The following is a 22727-nucleotide window of genomic DNA, read 5'->3' as shown; positions in this document are numbered from 1 at the left end:
TCCTCTCTCTTCCTCCATGATCACTCCATCACAACCACCACCAGGGAAACGGCCGAACTGAACTCCCCACCCTCAAAGGTGAACAAGGGTTCCGGGATGGGGGTTGAGGGGCAAGGTAGCTACGGGGAAGGGGAGGGGCAGCAAGGTGGTTGTGGGAAAGGGGGGCGACAGGTCTTTTGGGGGGAAGGGGCGTGGTTGAGGGAGGAGGAAGAAAGAAGGGGGTGAGCTTTGGGTGGTGGTAATGGAGGAAGATGGTAGGAAGGAGGAGAGATCAGAAAGTAGGAGGAAGATGGTAGGAGGGAGGTAGGAGAAAGATGGTAGGAGAAAGGAAGTTTCCTGATTTTTTTTTTTCTAATTTTTGACCAATTAAGTAACGACACGTGTAAATTAAGCTTTTAAAAAAAAATTACCTCTTCAACCGGTTACTGGTCACCCGGGACCATTAAAAAAGAATGGGGGGTAAAGGTCGGATTATTAAAAAATAACTCAAAGGTGGGATTATTAAAAATGAATGGCCCAAAGGTGGGATTATTCCCATGAATTTTTCCTTATTTTTATGAATAAAATAACATTCCACTAAATTCACTTTACAATAAACAATTCAATCAAACTACCCACACTCAACTATTTCTTAAACTCCGTGCCCATTTTAATGTGTCAATTAAATGGGAATGAAGGGAGTTTAAGAGAATTAATACGAGTTGCGTTCTATTTAGATTTGTTTGGGTCAATTAGTTTGAGTTGAAACTGATTCAGGTTTTAGGTAATATTGGTTAGGGTCATTATATGGGTTATCGAGCAATATCGATTCGAGTCACATCAGGTTTAAATAGGGTTGAGTTGCTTTGGGTATCAAATAACTTTTGAATAAGGTAAATCGAGTCGGGTTACTTCAAGTATTAGATCGAAATGGGTCAACTCTACTTTGGACGAGGTCAGGTTTCGAATCAGGTCACTTCGGGTTGGTTTCAAGGCCTTAGGTTTCTAGGGTGGTTTATGCAATTGTTCATGTAAAGTTCCTCATTGTACCACATTTCTTCATATGTGCGTCTGTGTGACTGTGCTGGTTTCATTCTTCTCTAAAAGGTGGGTGAAGTAAACAACTGTTTTTTTATTTTGGAATTTGTTGTGATCCTATTAAGCTCTTTGTGTACGTCAATGGTAACCCTGTGAAGGACTTAAAATTTTTGGCAAATATGGTAGAGTCTTGCAACAATGAATTTTTGAAGTTCAATCTAAAGTTTAATAAGGTTTCTTTTTCGCTCCTCTTCTAAGCTTACTCCAAAATCACATAATATAGATGATAGCAGTAATATGTGAGAGACATCTATCACAACTAAATGCAGTTTACGATTGACATACATTTCTTCTAGTTCTTTGTATGTGTTCTATCTTGAATTTATGGTAAGATTCCTACTTTCCAACACAAAAGGTTGTAAGATCAAGTATCAAAGCATTTCATCTATAACAGAATTCAAACTCAACCACAGAAAAACTAATAAAGCTAATCAACAACCAACCTTCGTGAGGTTACTCTCAACTCTCAAGTTGTCTTCACTTAAGATAGGACCAAAGTCTAATGGTGACACTTTCAAATATTCAGTTATATTTTTTTGGCCCATTCCTAAAAGTTTAGTCTTATTTTTTCAGGTTTTGGATAGAGGTGATAAAAAATTCAGACCGAGCCTTACACATCAATTGTCATATTCAAATTTGTAAAAAAGTAGCGGACTTATTAGGTCAAAGCAAGCTTTTTGGATCGAACTCGGGTTTTTAACTAAAAAGGTGATTTTTAGATTGCCCTAACCCACCCTATATTTGGGTCAAACCTCACCTCTAGTTGAACAAACATATTTGGCCTTAGTCTTGACCCGACCCAACCCGATCACGTGGACATTTTTTTTTTTTTTAATTTTTTTTAAACTACTTTTGGCCCGGTAAACGGTCACCTCTACCTTCGTTTCCCTTCTCTTCCTTTCTGTTCTTCTTCCTTCCTTTCACTTCATCCACTTCCTTTTGTATAATATTGAATGACGCAATGAAGTCGGCTTGAATTGGAAGGTGACGTTATTTTTGCTCAACCCCAGCAAAGATGAAGCTTCTTATCTCTTACCTCAAAAATGTGGTAATTCTTCTTAAATTTTAACATAAATCTGCTTTAATTATTGTCTGTTATGTAATTATGCCGCTATTTGACTTCAAAATTGCAATTTTTATTTCCACTTTTGGTTTTATTTTGTATGAAATACCCGTTTTGTCAAATTGATATGGTGGGTATTTAAAAATTTAGTCTTTAAATAATCTAATACAGTAATTTTTAATTCGGTGAAAGAAAAGATTAGAGTCGACGTTGAAATTAAACACTTTTAAACCCCGCTTTTTGTGATGATATGCTTTGTTAATTTGTTATTATATTGATTAATTCGCGGCTCAATTGCCACCCAATTCTACTATATAACTACCCAGAAATGGGTGATTACCATCAGAAAACAAAGCAAGCTTCTCGAAAAAGTAGACGCCTTATCAATTAACCATTCCTTTTCCGGAATTGTATCCGACCCTTGTGGTTTTAGTTTTCGTATTGTGTAATCAATCAATCAAAACCTTAATCCCATAAGTGGATCGGCTGCATGAACCAAAAGTGATTATTCCGTGTAGTTTTCGTATTGTGTAATGTCGAACTTTTTTAAAAACAGTATGAATGGCAATGCTGGTCAAAAACCGGTGCCAGTTGTGCCATTGATGGATGCCGTGGTGAAGGTATTTTGTGTTCGTTCAGTACCGAATTATTCCCTTCCGTGGCAGAGGAGGAGGCAGTGTAGCACCTCCAGTAGTGGATTTGTCATTGCAGGGAGGAGGGTTTTGACAAATGCACATTCTGTGGCACACTACACTCAAGTTAAGCTCAAGAAGCGCGGTTCTGATATCAAGTACTTGGCCACTGTACTTGCTGTTGGGACTGAGTGTGATATCGGTATGATAGTTGTGTTTTCAACTTTTTGGAACTGCTTTGATGATAAATTTGGTTTGATATTTGTTTTTGATGCATTGGTAGCTCTAACCTGCAAATTCTTTGAGAGAATGCTTTACGAATGGCTTAGATTTCTTGCTGTTATTGAGTAGTGTTGACTGTTGTAGCTGACTGAGTTTAAAATTCTTCAGGTGCTTTTTCAAATTTCAACTGTGTATAATGGGTTTGGGTTGCTTGTGGTTTTGCAGCTTTGCTTACAGTCGAAGATGATGAATTCTGGGAAGGTGTTTCACCAGTGGAGTTTGGCAAATTGCCAGCTCTTCAAGATGCTGTTGCTGTTGTGGGCTACCCAATAGGAGGGGATACTATATCTGTGACCAGTGGAGTTGTCTCACGCAGGGAGATCCTCTCTTATGCTCATGGGGAGTCTGAGCTACTGGGCTTGCAGGTTATTCATACGGGATTCTTGTTTTCATTTTTGACTTTGGTCCTGATCTCATTTCACTGATTAATTTTTCATTGATGCTGTTGCAGGTAGATGCTGCCATAAACGCTGGAAATTCTGGTGGTCCAGCCTTCAGCGACAAAGGGAATTGTGTAGGCATTGCATTTCAGTCAATGAAACAAGGAGATGCTGAAAATATTGGTTATGTTATTCCTACACCTGTAATTGATCACTTTATTCAGGATTATGAGAGGAATAGAGCATATACAGGTATGGTTCAGCTGACAAATTTGGTCATTTTGATTTTGTTGTGCTCATCTTTCAAAATCACCTGATAGCTGTTGAAGTAACTTCATTTTGGTTTATTCTCATGTCTTTTATGTCTTATCTAATGCAAGATATGAATTCTTCTCAGGGTTCCCAATTCTTGGGTTTCATTGGCAACCGATGGAGAATCCCGACTTACGCATAGCAATGGGCATGAGATCTGATCAAAAGGGTGTACTTGTTAACCGAGTTGAAGCTACTGCTCCTGATTCCGAGATTTTGAAGCCATTAGATGTTATCCTTAGTTTTGATGGGGTTGATATTGGAAATGATGGAACAGGTAATTAATTTTTAAAAATGTTATGCTCTCCCCTTCACCCTTTCTGGATTCATGTCAACATTATATTCTTTGAACTGTTGCATACATGTTCTTAATAGATGCTTTTGCTCACTGTGTTCAATTTACTTGCTTCAAGTATCTGTTAATGTTAGGCTTTACCTTTTATTTAACCAAACATATTTTGTAGTTGCTTAAGTGCCCACATACTTGTAATATAATCTAACAAAACCACTTATTTGATACGAAGAGTCAATGTAATGTTGATGCTCATTCGCTCTTACAGCATCTATCCAGCCCTTTGCATTTTTGCACCTCCCTGGATCCATCAGTCGCATGCTTATACTCATGCCTCTAGATTTTTTTTAGTATATGGTTTTGACGATTGTTGCACTATATTGATAACACTCTTTCGTTTCCTTCAATTCCTTGCTATTTTTATTTTAATAAATCTAGTCTTCCTCTAATAATTTAAGTCTGACATGCCTGCTTATTCATTTGTTTAGATCAAAGGAGAATTTAACCATACAAATTATAAAGCGTCAAAATACAATGCATTCATCATTTTAAGGCTGGTATTAAGGTGTAAAGTATCTTTCTTAGATTGTTTACTTCAACTGCCATTGTTCCCTTATGCTAGGAAACTCTTGTTCTTGGAAAGTGTGTAGTATAAAATCTTTTTTTTCCCTGATCAACTCCTGTCTGATGATGACATGTCTGGTCTACAAGTGTTTTTTGAGTTTGATGATTTGAGGCCTTCTAGTTTCTCTCATGTAACTCCCCTGAAACAATCAACTTCCTATATACATGGGAACAAATTGTTTGATAGGGCCAACAGGGGCAACTAAACTTTCCATGGAGTTGACATAACCAAACATTATGTATTTTTTTCTTCATGGAATTTGTAGTTTGCACAGCCCATACATATTTGGTCTTATGTATTTTTTATCTTATATCTTTGAAGTTTGATCTTTGTAAACTGCAAATGTTTGATTTTGTTTCTGCAATTTCAAAGTCAGAAACAAACATTTCCTTGGCTGGATGTTTTTGGTCTTTGTTTTGACCACGATGCCTGCTCTGTAATCTGCTGCTGTCATTTTGATATAGTTATCTTAACCTTCAAAAAGTATATTGCTAAAAGAACGAAGTCCAAATTATGCATTTAAAACAATGATTGGATTGGTTGAACCAACTATTATTTTTGTTTTTACTATCGAATTTCGACATTACATGAAATATTTCACTTTTAATAATGAATTGCATATGCAAAATTGCATCCACAATAAACCCTATGGCTATCCTTTTGTAGTTCCTTTCAGGCATGGAGAGCGTATAGGTTTTAGTTACCTTCTATCACAGAAGTATCCTGGAGATAATGCCAATATTAAGGTACTGCGTGATTCAGTGCTGCATGAATTTACTATCAGACTTGGTATTCCCAAGAAGCTCATTCCAGTGTGTATTAAGGATGGACCTCCATCATATTACATACTCGCTGGATTTGTTTTCACTGTCGTATCGGTCCCATATCTCCAATCAGAGGTCTCTCTCTCTCTCTCTCTCTCTCTCTCTCTCTCTCTCTCTGTGTGTGTGTGTGTGTGTGTGTGTGTGTGTGTGTGTGTGTGTGTAACAAATTAATATGCATACTTGTTCACTGTCTCATGATAATCATGTGACTAATTGATGGTGGACACATTTGATAGTTGCTTAAAAATAATTATTATGGAACACTAGTTGTTGCCATAGAATTTGGATTGATATTTATTGTCATATCACTCTTATGATTCTGATTTTTTTTTTTTTTTTTTGGACCTAAATTAAGTTGTTAGTCAAAATCTGAACTGTATGACTTGAACCTTTAATCCCTTCTCAAACTTGCTGATCTATATTGGCAATAGGTGCCTTTGTCTAAGTTTTATATTTTTGTAATTTGCTCATGACTGGCAGCTGCTGCAGTAAGGCAGTACTAATTAGGATGTGAATAATATTTATGGGCCTTTTGGAAGCTTGTGGTTTTCTGATATGTTACTACTGCTGATTGAGCTGGACATTATGTCTGCTAAATTGTTGATACAGTTCTTGCTGGAAATTAACCCAAACTTTAATTGTTTAACTAGATAACTGATATTTCACAAACATACATTGCTATGTTGATTGGCCAAGTTAAGTTATTCCATGTCACTCTTCCCCTCTACCTCCCCACTGTCTGTAGATGTAGAGATTACATTTGATGGAAATCTTTTATCTGTACTCTGATATTAAATTTTATGGTTGTATGAATTGATCACAGTTTGTTTGTTTGTTTCTTTTTGTTTTAATTTCAGAATGATGTAAATGTCGATCTTATGCACAAACTTCAATTTTCGATGGCACAATCAGAAGATGAAGATCTTGTTGTTATATCTCAGGTTTAGTATCTTCCTCCTGGACACCACCCTGATTAAGAATAAACAATTTAACATGACTGCATGAACATATTTGTGTTTTGGTTATATTAGAATTAATTGACTTGAAATCCTTGGCTTATGACTTGTATGTATAGAAGCACTTGAAGGTATTTAGAAAGGAGATCAATGAGGATGAAACTATGCAAAAAAATTGTTCTTAATTTAGCTTTTGTTCTGTATTTGCTTAGCATGTTCAGGGATTGTATACAATTTTGTTGATGATTTTTTGCATCAACTCTATACTTAACTATCTTTTTTTTAGTTTATTATTCAGCATTTCTATTTTCTACTCTTAGCTTCGTCCTAATATGTTGCAACATTTGGTTTGGCATACTTTTTTGTGTAAATAACAAAGTATTGAAAATTTTAAGTGTGGGTTCCAACTTTAGAGAGATAGTAGAGAATAGCTTTTACCAGATGTGATATGCAACTTATTTGGGTCACCACTAGAAGGAAATTGTAGCAACTAATTTTGGGAAATAGGTCGTGGTACAGTATATCAACTATAATTATAAAAAAATAAATAAATAATAGAATTAGAGAATTATGGAAGAAGAGAATTTGGGGAAATTGGATGATTGACTGTAATTGCCTTTAAATCATGAAATTGGGCTTTGAGTTGCTGGACACTCTCAACAACAATCTGATGCAATGTAAATTTCTCATAACAAAATTCTGATTATTTTCACTCTCACTGATCTCCTCTATATATAGATATCCAACTTCCTTTTTCGCCCCTCTACTTTAATTACTGCTCTACTCAACTTATTCCCTGAGCTACTAATTATGTTGCAATACATTGTTCTCCCTCTAGACTAGTCTATTACATTTGTGTTGGCTGAGGCAGGCACCACAAGACTTGCCTGGGCTTTCATCGAGACCCCTGCTTAAACTCTTAGATGACTACCCGAGAATCACACTCCTGATTATCTGCTTCACATGTTTACCAGCTATCGGTGCCATTTAAATTCCCAGATTTTTTTAGCTCGGCTCATATTGGCTTGAAAGTTTATATTATTATCTTACAAAATGGGGACATTGATCAAGACGTGGCTCACAGGAATACAAGATTAAGTCAGGGTGGCTTAAATGGAGAGCGGCCACGGGAGTGTTATGTGACCGAAGCATTCCCTTACAGTTGAAGGGAAAATTCTACAGGACTGCCATTAGACCAGTATTGCTCTATGGTACAGAATGTTGGGCTTCTAAGAAGGAGCACATTAAAAAGATGGAGGTTACAGAAATGCGCATGTTAAGGTGGATGTGTGGGATCACTTTAAGAGATAAAATCAGAAATGAGGTTATTCGCAAGAAAGTAGGTGTGGCAGGCATTGTAGACAAACCGAGGGAAAATAGTTTGCGTTGGCTTGGGCATGTAAGACGGAGACCCGAGGGTGCACCGGTACGAAGAGTGGAAGGGTGGGATTATGGAGGGGTTAAACGAGGAAGAGGGAGACCGAAAATGACTTGGTTGGAAGGAGTTAGGAAGGATATGAAGTATATGGAGTTGCATGAGGATGAGGTATTGGATCGTAAGGGATGGAGGAGGAAGATTTTTGTGGACGACTAAACGGAATAATCATTTTTGGTTCATGTAGCCGACCCCATTTATGGGATTAAGGTTTTGATTTGATTGATTGATTGATTATTATTAAGTTTATTACATGGAAGATACTATGTATGGCTTTTAAGTTGAAATCAAAGGATTTGCAAGCGAGACAAGCTAAAGAAATGCACATCTGAGGAAGCACTGATATGCAACTTCTCACTTGTCATTTCACATTGATGGTCCTAATTATGCTGTCTTTTCTCATTATTGGATATGCTTAAGTTGCAACATTTCCCTCATGACAAAATGTGTCGAGTTGCAGATTGCATATATATACCTTATCTTTTAGTCACCGTTTATGTAGGTTCTTGTGGCTGACATTAACATCGGATATGAAGGTCTTGCTAATGTCCAGGTATGTATTAGCTTCTCATTTAAACTTACTTAGAAGTATCTTTTGTTTCTGGGGTGGTCTATGTTATATGTTCCTGTGATGTTCCTCACTCTGCCACATTCTTCAGCTGTGAGCTTGTGCTGATTTCATTCCTCTCTGAAAGTTGGCTCATCAATGCAACATATTTTTTTCTGCTTTCCTGTTAGGTTCATGCTGTCAATGGTAACCCTGTGAAGAACTTGAAAAGCTTGGTAAATATGGTGGAGTCCTGCAACGATGAATATTTAAAGTTCGATCTAATTTTCAACGTGGTCTGTTTTTTCTCTTTTATAAGCTTTCTCTAGCATTACATATGTGATTATAAATATAAGCATGGACACATTTGGGAATTGGATGCATCATAACTGACCGCAGTTTGCAATTGATTGTTTTGTTTCTTATGGCAGGTAGTTATTCTTCGGACTGAGGCTGCTAAAGCTGCTACTGCAGATATTCTGGCGACGCACAGCATTCCTTCTGCAATGTCTGATGATCTTAAAACATAAGCTGAAGTCTGAAGCTCGCATACCATACATAGTTGTTTTGCAGTTGTATACTTTTTTACCTGTCTGCAAGGATTCAGTTTACACGCCTACATCACGAGTCATCACAAATTTACAATTGTGTGCTTTTTTGTAGGTCAGTAATGTGTGCTCCATTGTAACTACTATTTTATGTGCAACCAATTTAAATACAGGGTAGTAGTCAAGTTTGTATTTTACATATGTATTGTACGAAAGCTGATTGATTCACCTTTTTTGAGAGTGAAAATGCTTGGATTTGTCATCCTTTATTTCCTTTTTCTATTATCTGCATCATTTTTTTGCTTACTCAAATTGTTGAGAGAAACAATTATCCTTTGTTCATACAATTTCGAGGTCATTTGATATTGGCAAAGCTTGACTGATAAATTTTGATTGCCTAATTGGCGAATGTAGAAACACTCGATCATCTATTTTGATGTACCCAGGTATGCGATTATAGAGTACAGTATAAAGCTATGGTGAATTGGTGATTGGTTGATGATGATAGTGTAGTATTTCAAATGATATGAAGGAAAACCATAGTATATCTATTTTACTTAAACAAACCAACTAAAGGGTTAAAAACTCGAAATCTCACAAAGTTGCTACGAAATTTCATTGAGGAGCCTTGGTGCACAAGGACAAGGTGGCCTAATCTATGCTTACTTTCCTATACTGACCAAGTGTTTCTACACTGCCAATTGATGTGAAAACGTTGACATAGTAAGCATAAAGGATTGTACTATTTCTTAAACATTAAGACACAAACTGTACTCGTCGTTGTACTATTTCTTGCTTTTGGTCAACTCTCTTCCCACGAGACCATAGCACAATGCAGCAACTACAACTTAATCAGTATATAAGACCCTCAAGGATATATGTTGTAGTAACAACTTGTACAAACAAAACAGCAATCCTAACACAATCTTCCTATGACGTTGGAGAAGAATTGCAGTGGTGATAACCGGTTGGTGATGGACGCAGTGGTGAAGGTGTTTTGTATGCATACAAAGCTGAATTTTTCGCTTCCTTGGCAAAGGCAGAGACAGTGTAATCCACAAGCAGTGGGTTTATCATTGAAGGAGGGAGGAGAGTTTTAACGAATGCTCATTCAGTTGACTACTACACTCAAGTTAAGCTTAAGAAACGTGGGTCTGATACCAAGTACTTGGCCAGTGTCCTAGCCATTGGAATTGAATGTGATATAGGTATGTTGTTTAATTTGTTTTGCTAATGTTAAAACTTCAAACTTCAATGATAGCTAGTTTTGCTAAGTTTTAACTTTTGGCATTTATTACTAGTCTCTTTTGGTTTCGTTTATCAATTAGTCCATCCGATAATCCGAATTTATGTACTTAATAGAACTCATTCAACTTTAATGGTCAAAACATACTACTCCATACTTTTACTGAAAATTGTTACTCCATATTCCAATTAAATTAAATTTTGTGTAATTAATGTGAAAAAGGTATTAGATCTATATTGAAGGAATATAGAATTAGATCTTTAACGCGTATTTATTATTTGTTGTATCAAAACCTACTTTTTGTTTATTTGTCTATATATGCTTAATTAAAGAAAACCTTGGATTTATGTATTTTGTACACCAGATCCTTTAGATATGACAAGTTACTTTCCTTTTAATTATTTTAACGTCCACTATTAATCTATTATCGAGATTTTAGATATTATCTTATTTTGTTAATGACAGTTATGACACATATTTAGTAGCTAGATACATTAATCAAATGTGTTGTTTTTATATTTCACAAGTAATCCTTACCTTAGAGCACTCCCAGCAGTGAGGAGAAAAGCCCTCACGAGTAAAAATAAGGGTGTAAAAAAAAAATCCGAACACTACATCAGTGAGTGAAAAAACACTCACCGATGAGTGAAAATAAAAACCCTCAAGAGTTGAGGGCTTTTGGTGATGAACAGTAACATGTGGCCCCCACTGCTTTTGTTGTTTTTGAAGATGAATAGTGGGAGGAGGAGGGCCCACTACTGTACGCATGTCCTGATTAAGCTCAGCCAAAATGCATGCAGCTTCCTCCATTCGATGACACGCGTCCCATGCATTGGTTGAGGGCCCACTACCATGCATTGGTTGGGTGGTTTCTTTTAAGCATTTCATTGAATCAGAAAAAAAAAAAAAAAGTGATGAGAGGTTTTTTTTCTCCTCATTGCTGTGGTGAAAAAAACATTTAATGAGAGAAATTGTATGGGAAGAGTGAGAAAGTGGGTAGAGAGAGATTGAGAGGTTTTTTTTCTCCTCACTGCTGAGAATGGTCTTAATGAGATAATTCTTAGGAATAGTGTTTGGACAGTTATACCCTTTAAAATGTTTAATTACTTATTAGCCCTTATTATAGTTAAATGCCTCTCTTTTATGAACTTCTAAGAATAGTGTGTGGACATTTATGTCCCTAAAAATATTTGCTTATGTATCTTTCCTCATTAATGATGCCAACAACTAAATTTTTGATATAAGGTCAAACCGAAAGAACTCCCCCAATATCACTAGCTAGGGTGTGCGCATGTGCTACCCTAGTAATATATTTATACATATATACTTCGTATATATTTTGAAAGCATTTTTGAAACACATATAATTATATATTTTTAGCTGTTATAGAAAACCCTACATTTTCTGTAGAAATTAGTAAGAAGTTTATATACCTAGAAGTCTAGAACCTATCTAAAAGATTTTTTTCTTTTGCCAAAATATTAATTTGCCTAAAATTTTTATTTATTATAGTATAATTTTTTTTTTTCGAAACAATTTATTTATTATTATTGTTACTTATACTGGTAGATTCTTTGGCACTCGTATTTTAATTACGAGCACGTTTAATTTCAAAAACCGTGCATGGCTCGGAATTTTCTAGGTTAAGTATAAATAAATACTTATGGAACACCTTTGGAGAACTTGGAAACGAGAAGTGAAAATGGAAAATTAAATAATCACCACTCTTCCTTCTATCTATTCACCGGCTAACCCTGTCGTAAAAACAAACTCCTGTTACAAATTATAAAACCACCTTCCTCCCTCTTTTCTCCGCCATTAACAAACCTTCAAAAAACCTCCATTTTTCCACCTTAGTTATGGGCGACAACAATCGAAAGAGAAAGCGCAGTCGTAAACACCAATCCTCCGAAACCCTAGAAACTTCTCCTCCGGCAACCACAACTTCCGCCGCCTCTTTCGACCAATCGGACGTCGTTTTCTCCGCCGACCACTCCGAACAACCCACTTCATCTCGCCGCCGCCACCGCCTCGGCGGTCGTTCCCTGAAATCCCCCGAAAGTTCCGATGAGCAGCAGCAACCTCGGCGCTCCGACGGTGCCGCCATTAATGGCGCGGCGGCGTGGGAGTTAGTTGCTAATGCGGTATCGGCCCGTGTTACGCCGGCAATGGATGCGGTTGTTAAGGTGTTTTGCGTTCATACTGAGCCGAATTTCTCGCTCCCATGGCAGAGGAAACGGCAGTATAGTTCGTCGAGTAGTGGGTTTGTAATTGGTGGAAGAAGGGTTTTGACGAATGCTCATTCTGTGGAGCATTATACTCAGGTTAAGCTCAAGAAACGTGGGTCTGATACTAAGTATTTAGCTACTGTTCTTGCTATTGGTACTGAGTGTGATATAGGTATTGAATTTTGAACTTTTATGTTGTTTGTTTAATGAATTTGTTGAATTGCTATGTTGTTATTGCAATGGTTTGATGCTAAAAACTCAAAACTTTAGTGGGGTTTATTAGGTTTTCTCAATGTTGTATTATTAATAGTTGGCTCCTGAAAAAATTAAGATTCGGAGATGGTGTAAGAATAGGTGTGTGTAATTATGAATTTTGTGAATTTTGTGTTTTGGGATGTTAGCTTGTTGATATTATTGGGAATTTGAAGGATGAGCTCCATTGGATTTTATGATTGTGTTGCTGATTTCAAACAATTGCCAGTCTGCACTCTTGCATGAGTAGCTAATTACTTTTTTGGGGTAATCATGCAATTTTTTTTTTCCCAAAATTGACCAAGTTGCACAATTGATTGAGCGTTTGTATTGGATACTTGTGGATGACAGGAGGAGTTCTTGAAACATAGCTTATGATACAGGAATGTAGGTTACAGAAGCTAAATTTAGAAAAAGCCTCATTTGGTTGTAAAGAATGGTGTACTACATTGTACGGAGTACGGAATCACTGGTTTGATAATGATTAGTGGTGCTGATTGTTATATAATGTTTTTGGGTAAAGAGTGTATGGATTGAATATTTGATACCCTTGGTCATAAGCTTTGGTGTTGTTAATGTGTTTGGGAGTTTCTTTGTTTAATTCCATAAAATGGTTTACTGTTAATGGTCTCTTTACAATTAATGTTCAATACTGCATTTATTTGGAACTTAGCAAAGATTGCTTTTTTAATTGATTGCCGAGGGCGATGATAACTTTTGAGGTTAAAAGCGAACTAGCTTGCAAAATATCTGTGTCTTGTATTTGATAAAGTTTTGTGCTTTTATTGTTGAAGGCTTTTTAATAAGCAAGTTGAAAAATTGTAAGTTGGTGCTCCCTTTTTTATGTGCTATGTGCACAGATGACTATTAGTTAAGCTTGTTTACTAGAAGCTTGTAGATTATGTAGAAGCACATTTGTATTTGGGCTATGCATATTGAGAACCCAGAATAGTACTAAAAAAGGTAGCTACATTTTCTCATTTACATTCATATTTGGCATGGTATATCTAACCATTGAGCCCGTAAATCACCGAGAAGTGCTTTTTTAGATCATCTAAAGATTTAGTGTTGTCTTTCTTTGGGGAGCCAAATATACATGTTTAAAGTGCTTTCTTGATTGAGCTATATTTGGAATTTGGCTAGCTTAAATAAAAATGATTAGCAAGAATGTATTGGGCTTGTCTTGTTTAAATTTCTGTCAGGGTTATTCAGCGATCATAGTAATACCAAATGCTCTTTTTTAGCCTTTATTTTCCATTTTGGATGTCTATATACGATCAAAACTGGAATTGATTTGTATATTCCAATATCCAAATATTCCTAAACTATGAATCTCATTTATTACAGATAAAGCATTAGTCAATAGTCATATGAGATTATATATGGTAACTGCAGAAGTTTATATCTTTTTTTCCGTAGCTCTTTCTTTCGTCCATAGTAAAATGCCCAAACAGAGTGGATAGGGAGAGTAGCTTAAATATCATTTTAATCATTTTATGTAGTTTCTGTTTCTTTTTTTTTGGGGGAGGCCTGGAGGGAGGGGGTACATGAGGCAGTTTGTTTTTCTTCGTGAAGCCTGTTCCATCATCTCTATTAATCCTCTATATTTTTACATGTGGCTGATGCTTTTGCATCTGGTAACAAGGATTTAATTTGGATCTATAGCTTCCAATGTGCAACTTCCTTTTACTATTATGTGCCTCCAAAAATCACTTCCTTTAATAGTAGTATGAATATGTTGATTTGAGTTAGGCACCATGCATGGATTTAGTTTACTTAGGTATAGGGTTTACATTTATATGGATACACCGACCTTGACTTGACCTTGTTTTGCTCTGATGTCCTCTCAATTCAATGATGTTCTTGAGAATGTTTTCTGACCTAATCTTGACTGCTAGCCATAGTAATCTTACATTTAGAGCTTCGTAGTTAATATTTGGATCAATTATGAGTGGCTGTTAATATTGTTATTGACCCAATGTTGCAAGTTACTGCATTAGAAATTATTAGGAGGCCAATATTCTTTAAGTAAATAGGTCACCTGTTCGTTGCTCAAGCTACATGCAGAAAAACTTCAAATGCACTTGTTCTTGTATATTCAGGTGAATATAATGATTGTGTGAGTGATGGATGCATTCATTAACTAGAGGAACCATTTTTGATGTATTTCCAGAAAATGTTGACCTAAATTTAATTTTGCCTTTTGGAGTTTTGTGGTAGAGCAGCAAACTATACAGCTATACTTTTGGATGCTCATACTCTAGGATATTGTTGCCGTGTTGGTGCTTAGTTGCCAGTTCAGTAATGAACCTGTAATTGATGCATGGACTGTCCGGTGGATAGAGATATGAAAGGCTAACATAATTAAAACTTTGCCTCTTGGAGTTTGGAACTAAAATTGAGCTTCTGCGCAAACTATATGACCTGGAATAGATTTTTAGTTATAATTATCTTTCTTATTTCTTCTCTATTAGGATTTCCAGTCATTTTCTACCTTGCTAGTTGCTACCATTGGATTTTACCCATTCTTCATATTACTTTAATGATCCATTTGGTTACTTCCTTTGTCCCAAAATAACTGACGCAGTCAAACTTTGACCTTATTTTTATATAATTAAATATTAATGAAAATTATAAAAAAAGAACTTTATATTAATACCTATCTAACTACATATTTTGTGATAAAATATGTTTTTAATTATATTAGTAAAAAATTATAGTCAAAGTTAATATATGAATAGTGAAGAAAAGTCCAACGTCTCAGTTATTCTGGGACGGAGGGAGTATTAGGTAATGGTAGCATCAGGAATAGTGATTAAAATTTGTCCTCATATTGGGTAGCCTTGTCTAGTGAACTCTTAACTTCTAAAATTGCATCTATTAATGAAATGATCTCACCCTGTTGTGAGAATGGATGTAGTAAAGCAGTGGTTGTAAGTGCCTTAATGGGATTTAAGACGCATCGATTTTCCGAAACAGGTTCAATTGTTGTTCATGTCTATCTGTAGGAAATAGTTTTCTGTAACGTAGTGTTATTTTGCCTTCCAGCAATGAGGTTATGTTTTTAAGAAAACAAACAGATTAAGCCCTTGTATAATATTATATTCCTTCAAGAACTGGTGTAGTTGGACCTTTTTTGTTGTACGTCTTGAATGCTTTCCTTAACAAGGTTTACCCCTTTAAAATCACGTCAATTCCTCTCCCATCTACCTCACCTAATTTTCAAAGGAATTAGTTTCCTCATTTTTGCAATCCACATGTCCTTGTACTTGATCCTACAAGTCACAAGTATATCTTTCATTATACTGGGTTGAACTTGAACCTCAACTAGTAGTTTCTTAAAGAGAGAAACTCAAGAGTCACAAGGAAAGCACCCAAGAACAGAAGTAGGAGGTGAACTAGATCTTTTCAGCATAGTAATATATAGTACTTCCTGCTAGACTGAAATTCCTGTATTTATTTTCATCCTTGCTGGAACATCACTTCGTAGCTGCCAGGCATTTATACGTGCTTTAATAGGAACCTCTGCCCTTGAAAATGGTCTAGGAAGGTAAGACATCGTGAGAAGCTCCTACAAGTATACTGCAAATTTTCTCACTGAAAAAGTCCTCCACTATGCCATCATACCATAGAATAATTATTGGTAGGTTCAATAACAAGCATAGACATCAAATTGGCTGGTTATAGTGTTTCCTCTTCTGAATCATTAAGATGTTTAGAGAAGAACAAATCCTGTTGCACCTGAGTAGTTGAGTACTGCAACAGAACAGACTTTGTGCCTCAAAGAAGGATTTAACAGGAAAAATAGACAAGAATGGAAGAAGACAAGTGATCGATTGCTTGATTAAGGATAGTTAGCCAAAGGCTTTCAAGGTTACAAACTAATGGCTTTAGGCCACAACTCTTCAAGGGTTCCAAATACAACTTTCTGAATAATCTCCTCACTCCTGCTCTCTCTCTATTTATATTACTTCCCTACATACATGATGTGGCAAAAGCCTTAATTGTTAAAATTACTACTTTTTGTCTTCTTCTCAATGCTGCTCCAAAGTAAGCTAATAGAGCCAAACCAAACCACTGCAGCTTTAGTGTGCTCCTGCAACTGTTGTGGGTTGTTGCCGTTTTCTTGTCTCACTTGCTGCTGCTGTCTCCTACTGCTGTAAGTGTGAATGATGGGTGGTGGTGTGGGTTTGTTGCAAGCACCTCTCACGACACCACCTTATCTAATATTGCTTCTGTAAGGGAGGCCATTAGTGAAGAGATAGGAGTTGAGCTTTCAAGTTAAGAGTCTTTGTTGTATCAATCATCAAAATTCATAAGCTTCCTATAACTGAGCTTCTTTCTTAATGGAGAATGTCTGAAGCCATTCCATTTCTGATAGCTTATTTTATAAGGTCTTCCCTTTCAAGGCCTCGCTTATTTAGCCCCATGAAAGCTCTTATGACTCTCACTGTAAGGCTGTTAGCCTCAACCCCCCCAAAAAAAACAAAAAAAAAAAAAAAAAAAACCTTTTTAGCTGGGCAAATGGATAGAAATTTACCTTGGAAACCTTATTCTTTGTTCCAACAATCTTATCAACTATTCTTTGTATCCATTAATGCATTGCAATATGGAATTATTGATGTTTGTTGGTGGTTTATTTGGCTTTACCCTTTGCATCTATCAGAGCTCTGATGTGGTTTTTAATTATGCGATTGTGTATACTTAGTTTGGTTTGAGAGTTTTTTTATGGACAATTAACACACATATTGGTTTTGCAGCTTTGCTTACAGTCAGTGATGATGAGTTCTGGGAAGGGGTTTCACCTGTGGAGTTTGGAAAGTTACCTGCTCTTCAAGATGCTGTGACTGTTGTAGGATATCCAATAGGAGGGGATACAATCTCTGTCACCAGTGGAGTTGTCTCTCGCATTGAGATCTTGTCTTATGTTCATGGGTCCACTGAATTGTTGGGGTTGCAGGTATGTATACAGAATTCTTGCTTTTATTTTTATTTTTTGCCCCTTTGCTCTCGTATAATTAATTTTTTTCAGCATTGATGTTGTAGATTGATGCTGCCATAAACTCTGGAAATTCTGGTGGTCCAGCCTTTAATGACAAAGGCAGTTGTGTGGGCATTGCATTTCAGTCCCTGAAACATGACGATGCAGAGAATATTGGTTATGTTATACCTACGCCTGTCATCACACACTTTATTCAGGACTATGAGAAGAATGGAGCTTATACAGGTAGGTTGGGCAATTGTGGCCTTTTTTTTGATGGAGTATGTGTTGTGTCTTTCTTGTCGCAGACTTGCAGATGCAACTTCTAATTGCTGGAATCTTATTCTTCTCACTTTCTGATATATCTATCACTCATGATCGCTATTCCCCGTTTAGGGTTCCCGATTCTTGGTGTCGAGTGGCAGAAGATGGAGAATCCAGACTTACGCCTTGCAATGGGAATGAAATCTGATCAGAAAGGTGTACGTGTTCGTCGTGTTGACCCTACTGCTCCTGAGTCCAAGGTATTGAAGCCATCGGATGTTATACTCAGCTTTGATGGGGTTGATATTGCAAATGATGGGACAGGTAATGACTCTAACTCCTTCCCCTTGGGAACATTATATAATCCATATATTTATATGTCTGTGCTATAATGGAAGAGTTCCTTAGCTAGCTTTGGTAAAGTAAAGTACTCTAGCTAATGGCTATCTTAGAATTTCTCACGCTGTAATATCTTGTTTGGTTTAGATGCTCATCTATCTACTTGGACTTGTTCACAATTAATGAGCATTTAGTTATTGAGGTGTTGAACTTGGCTTTCTCCGAAAGTTAAATCATTCTTCTGTGATATATATGAAAAGTCTGAATGTCCATATCTCTGGCAGTCAATTTTCCAACCTAACTATGTAGGTAAAACAAGAGTTTGTATATTGTGGATGCTGCAACTGTACTTTATTCTACCTTGATTTCTTTAATTTGCAGGTTTAATGAATCTTGGCAATGCTATTCTTTTGAAGGTTTCTGATTTTTGTTAGATTGGAATCAAGTAACTCTCAATAATATTTTTCTTTCTCTGGAATTAGTTGAACTGCTGAAGTTTCAATAACCCTGCTATTTTGTTTATATGAGCGATGACTCAATGAGATCAGGTATAAAAATTGACAGTCACTGTTAATGTCGGGTCGATCTTCGACAGGAATATGTAAAGTATGAATGTCGTTGTGGTTCTCCTTTTGTTTTGTTCGGGTTTGATTTTACTTTGGTTGCAATGTATGGCCTCTTTTATGTTGAGTAATTAAAGAGATTTTTAAAGGCAGGGGAAGTAAGGAATCCATTGTCTTTCCCTTTTTCTTGAAGTTCTTGGTCTTGTGTGTAACATTTTATTCTTCTTCCCCCCACCCCCTTTTAGCATTTGAGTTGCTGATCTGTTACTGTCTGATTAAAATTTAATGTGCTCTTACTCTCTTAGTCTTTAAGAAGATTTTTGGTCTTAAATTGATTCTAGTCCGTAGCTGGCTCAACTGGGAATTGGATTTGGTTTAATTGCTACTTGTGTTATCATTGCTGATTTGAGGAGGGTCCCTTGATAGGCTTTGATTACTCTACATTGTTTTGTGGTCAGAGGATGCAAAGTAGGATATTGGTCAGCATTGAATTATGCATTTCTAGTGCACTATACTGCCTTTTTTGCTCTGTGCTGCTACATATCAAATGAAATTATAGATTGATTGAACCAAATTTTACTTTTGCTGATAATGTCTAATGTGGCCCATGCTGCTGGTTTAAATTTATTCTTTAGCAATATACAAGTGCCTGAAAAAATCAACATTAAACTAACTTGTATTATTTGACAGTTCCTTTCAGGCATGGAGAGCGTATGGGTTTCAGTTATCTTATATCCCAGAAATATACTGGAGATAAGGCTGAAATCAAGGTACTGCGTGATTCGGCAGTGCACACATTCAACATTAAACTTGGTACTCACAGAAGGCTCATTCCAGCACATAGCAAGGGTAAACCTCCCTCGTATTATATAGTTGCAGGATTTGTATTTACGGCTGTCTCGGTTCCATATCTCCGTTCTGAGGTTTGGCTTTGAACTTCTTTCTACCTCCCCTGCTCCCCATCAATATAATGCCTATGTATCTTTCTGGTTACAGAAGTAATATTTGCTTTCTTTGAAATGTGTTGATTTTGGCATGGGTATTCATTTGAAGAATAAGCTTTCCTCAATTGCGATAAGATCTAAGAATTTCACCCAAATATAAAGGTTCACTGCTTTAGTAGGATCTGTCAGGCACCTCATATTTCTCTCTTTCCCCATAATTTGTGTGTGTGGGTGGGTGGGTGGGGGGGGGGGAGTGGGGGTGGGATGGGGTTGTGCGTTACTTTTGAGATTTCGTGGCAATACTTTTTGAATCTTCCATGAGTGATTTGGTTGGAAAGCAAAGCAAGCAATGATTGGGCTCTCACTTCTTTTTGGACTTGAGATGGATATCTGGTTCTGGGCATTTTATCTTTTCTTTCCTCCATTATTAAATCTTATCTACTACCTCCATTTCATATTTTTTGCAACTTTGGAATATTTTATATTTCACAAATAATACCCCAAAGTTGCAAAAAATATGTAACGGAGGTAGTAAAAGAATGGTAAATGGTGTTTACTGATTTCTAAAGCTTTTATAGCGATGAAATTTAATTCAAAGTTTTATCCCTCTACCCCATTGCTTTTCAAGATCTCTCTGTAATTTTAGAGGTTTATTTCTCATAAACATACGAGGCAGGTTCAAGTTTAGAGGTTGCTTCTCATTTTACATGTGAAAAAATCTCAGCCATATGATTAAATTTGAAGGGCCTGAATTTGTCATTGCTTGATTTGATTGTTCAATGAAAATGTTCTATATGACTGCTTGTAAAGTTTGTAATCTCTCATCTGTTGCTTTATTGGGGCTCATTTTATTGTGCTCCTTGAGCTACTTATATATGAAGTAACATCTTTGCTAATATTTATGCTTATTTTATCCTTGCCCATTTCAGTACTTTTGTCCTATGACTGCTATTCATATTTTAATGTTCTGGATTTTGTTGGTCCATCTCATTCGATTTGCGGAACTCCTTACATATGATGTTTGATATATGTGAAGCCTGGGGTGTTGCAATGACACTAGACTACGATAAATTTGCTGCATTTTTTAGTCCACCCCTCCCTATATATATTATTGAATTGCTTTAAACTGAGCTGTTTTCTGTATTTAATTTTTCTTTGATATTATGACAGTATGGAAAAGAGTACGAGTATGAGGCCCCAGTCAAGCTTCTGGACAAGCTTTTGCATTCAATGCCACAATCAAAAGACGAAGAGCTTGTTGTTGTATCTCAGGTATTTTCAGTCCTCTCATGTATAAATGACTTTGAGATCAAAGTTGAAGCATGTGTATAGACCTTGCTTATTTTTTTCTTTGTTATTAGGTTCTTGTGGCTGACATTAATATTGGATATGAAGAAATCGTAAACACTCAGGTATATATTTTAGCTGTTCTGTTGGAGCTTTTTGTTTCTAGAGTGGTCTATAGCTGTTCATGTGATTTATTTTTGTTGCTGTTGCTATTTCTGTTTGCTGTCAGGTCCTTGCCTTTAATGGTAATCCTGTGAGAAACTTGAAGAGCTTGGCAAGTATGGCAGAGTCCTGCAAGGAAGAATTTATGAAGTTCGATTTGGATTATGATCAGGTCTCTTTCTCTGCTTCTCTTTAATCTGTCTTCTAGGTGGGTGTACCTAAAAGGGTGCACGCACTGCCGCACTGGTACGAGAGCACCAATCTGGGTACTCTCGGGCTTATTATTTATGTAGCACATGCAGCTGTTTACATTCCACCTCTTCATGACAACAACGTTCAAAGTGGCTCATTTGCCATCTTTTTCTGTGTGTGCAGATAGTTGTTCTTCGAACAGAAACTGCAAAAGCTGCTACTGTAGATATTCTTACAACACATTGTATACCTTCTGCAATATCTGATGATCTTAAAACCTAAGCCGAAGAAATAGACTCTTTTAGTTACCAGATGAAGCTCGTGATAACAGGCATCGAAGGGAAAGCTGCAGCACAGGTTGAGTGCATGTATTCTCAATGGAAAAAACTCAAAAAGTATGAACTCATCACGAGGCAGTTCTTGTTGCACTCCTGCCTGAATTCCCGCCATTTTGAATATTATGAGGTCCTCATTTTCTTCGGAATTGTATTCTTTATATGGAGATTTTTTTATTTAATTTTTTGGAGGGACTGATATAAGTTGGACCTTGAAAAAAAAAGAGATAGATAGTCACAGTTATTAGTTACAGATGCGCAGGCCAATTTTTATGTTTAAGCATGTCTCGACTAGTCAATATGCTTTGTAATTGTTAGACTGTAACATTATAAGCCGCCACGTTTTTGAATTCAGGTTTATACAATATTATGTGCTCCTGTGTTTTGCTCTAGAAGTATACTGGGTAATTACAATCGTCCTCACTATTAATTATACTATGCTTTGGAGATTATTGTAACTGTAATTAATTACTATAAATTTCCATCGCGATTTGCTAAAGAAAATGGTTTCCAATATTTTTTTATAGAACCTAAGTTCCTCCGGGGTGCTAAATAAGTAAATAAGAAATTATGTTATGGTTTGAAAAACCATTATTTTATACTAAGGAATTAATATTTTATTTTATTATGCTAGGGAATTTTTTATTCTGTTTATTTTGGGTATTTATTCCGATAATATTACAAACAATTGATTTACTTGCCTTCATACCTCCAAAAACTTGCACATTATTTACATAAACAAAAAATCATCTTTTTTTAAAAAAAATATTTGAAGACGATTTGGTAACGCAAGTTAAAGTAATTAAGTTATTAAGTTATTTTTTGGAAACTTTTCAAAATATTCTCCATATCCTCTAAATCTTCTTTCTCAATATTTGTTAGAGCCAAAATTATCCTTTCTTACATAATTTGATCTCTCTTTTATTTTGGCAAATTTTTATTTCCTTTTTTTTTTGAATGG

At 36.2% G+C, this 22727-nt stretch overlaps 2 protein-coding genes across 2 annotated transcripts; both read left to right on the top strand.

The window, feature by feature from the left end:
• Positions 1-1633: 1633 nt before the first annotated feature.
• On the top strand, positions 1634-9242 carry LOC110686690 (protease Do-like 9). The gene is made up of 10 exons (XM_021863295.1): positions 1634-2125; positions 2697-2974; positions 3220-3419; positions 3506-3686; positions 3832-4023; positions 5330-5562; positions 6345-6428; positions 8381-8431; positions 8617-8721; positions 8857-9242. The coding sequence occupies exons 1-10, from the start codon at positions 2121-2123 to the stop codon at positions 8953-8955; spliced, it is 1428 nt and encodes a 475-aa protein (XP_021718987.1). The 5' UTR covers positions 1634-2120; the 3' UTR covers positions 8956-9242.
• A 2635-nt stretch (positions 9243-11877) lies between these two features.
• On the top strand, positions 11878-22136 carry LOC110686689 (protease Do-like 9). Its single transcript, XM_021863294.1, has 9 exons — positions 11878-12619; positions 17460-17659; positions 17746-17926; positions 18077-18268; positions 19537-19769; positions 20961-21062; positions 21152-21202; positions 21307-21411; positions 21615-22136. Exons 1-9 carry the CDS (start codon positions 12079-12081, stop codon positions 21711-21713), a joined length of 1704 nt encoding a protein of 567 aa, XP_021718986.1. The 5' UTR covers positions 11878-12078; the 3' UTR covers positions 21714-22136.
• Positions 22137-22727: the final 591 nt, after the last annotated feature.

This window comes from Chenopodium quinoa, unplaced genomic scaffold (assembly GCF_001683475.1).
Source record: "Chenopodium quinoa cultivar QQ74 unplaced genomic scaffold, ASM168347v1, whole genome shotgun sequence".
NCBI lineage: Eukaryota > Viridiplantae > Streptophyta > Magnoliopsida > Caryophyllales > Amaranthaceae > Chenopodium > Chenopodium quinoa.
Note: the sequence above shows the minus strand (reverse complement) of the source record. Positions and strands in the feature narration are given on the sequence as shown.

Excerpts from the sequence above, each read along its gene's own strand:
- LOC110686690 (XM_021863295.1), top strand. Across the intron at positions 3,420-3,505 it reads CTGAGCTACTGGGCTTGCAG|GTAGATGCTGCCATAAACGC; the intron begins GTTATTCATACG and ends ATGCTGTTGCAG. Across the intron at positions 3,687-3,831 it reads GAGGAATAGAGCATATACAG|GGTTCCCAATTCTTGGGTTT; the intron begins GTATGGTTCAGC and ends AATTCTTCTCAG.
- LOC110686689 (XM_021863294.1), top strand. The coding sequence starts at position 12,079 with ATGGGCGACAACAATCGAAAGAGAAAGCGCAGTCGTAAACACCAATCC. Across the intron at positions 18,269-19,536 it reads TATTGCAAATGATGGGACAG|TTCCTTTCAGGCATGGAGAG; the intron begins GTAATGACTCTA and ends ATTATTTGACAG. Across the intron at positions 21,063-21,151 it reads AGCTTGTTGTTGTATCTCAG|GTTCTTGTGGCTGACATTAA; the intron begins GTATTTTCAGTC and ends CTTTGTTATTAG.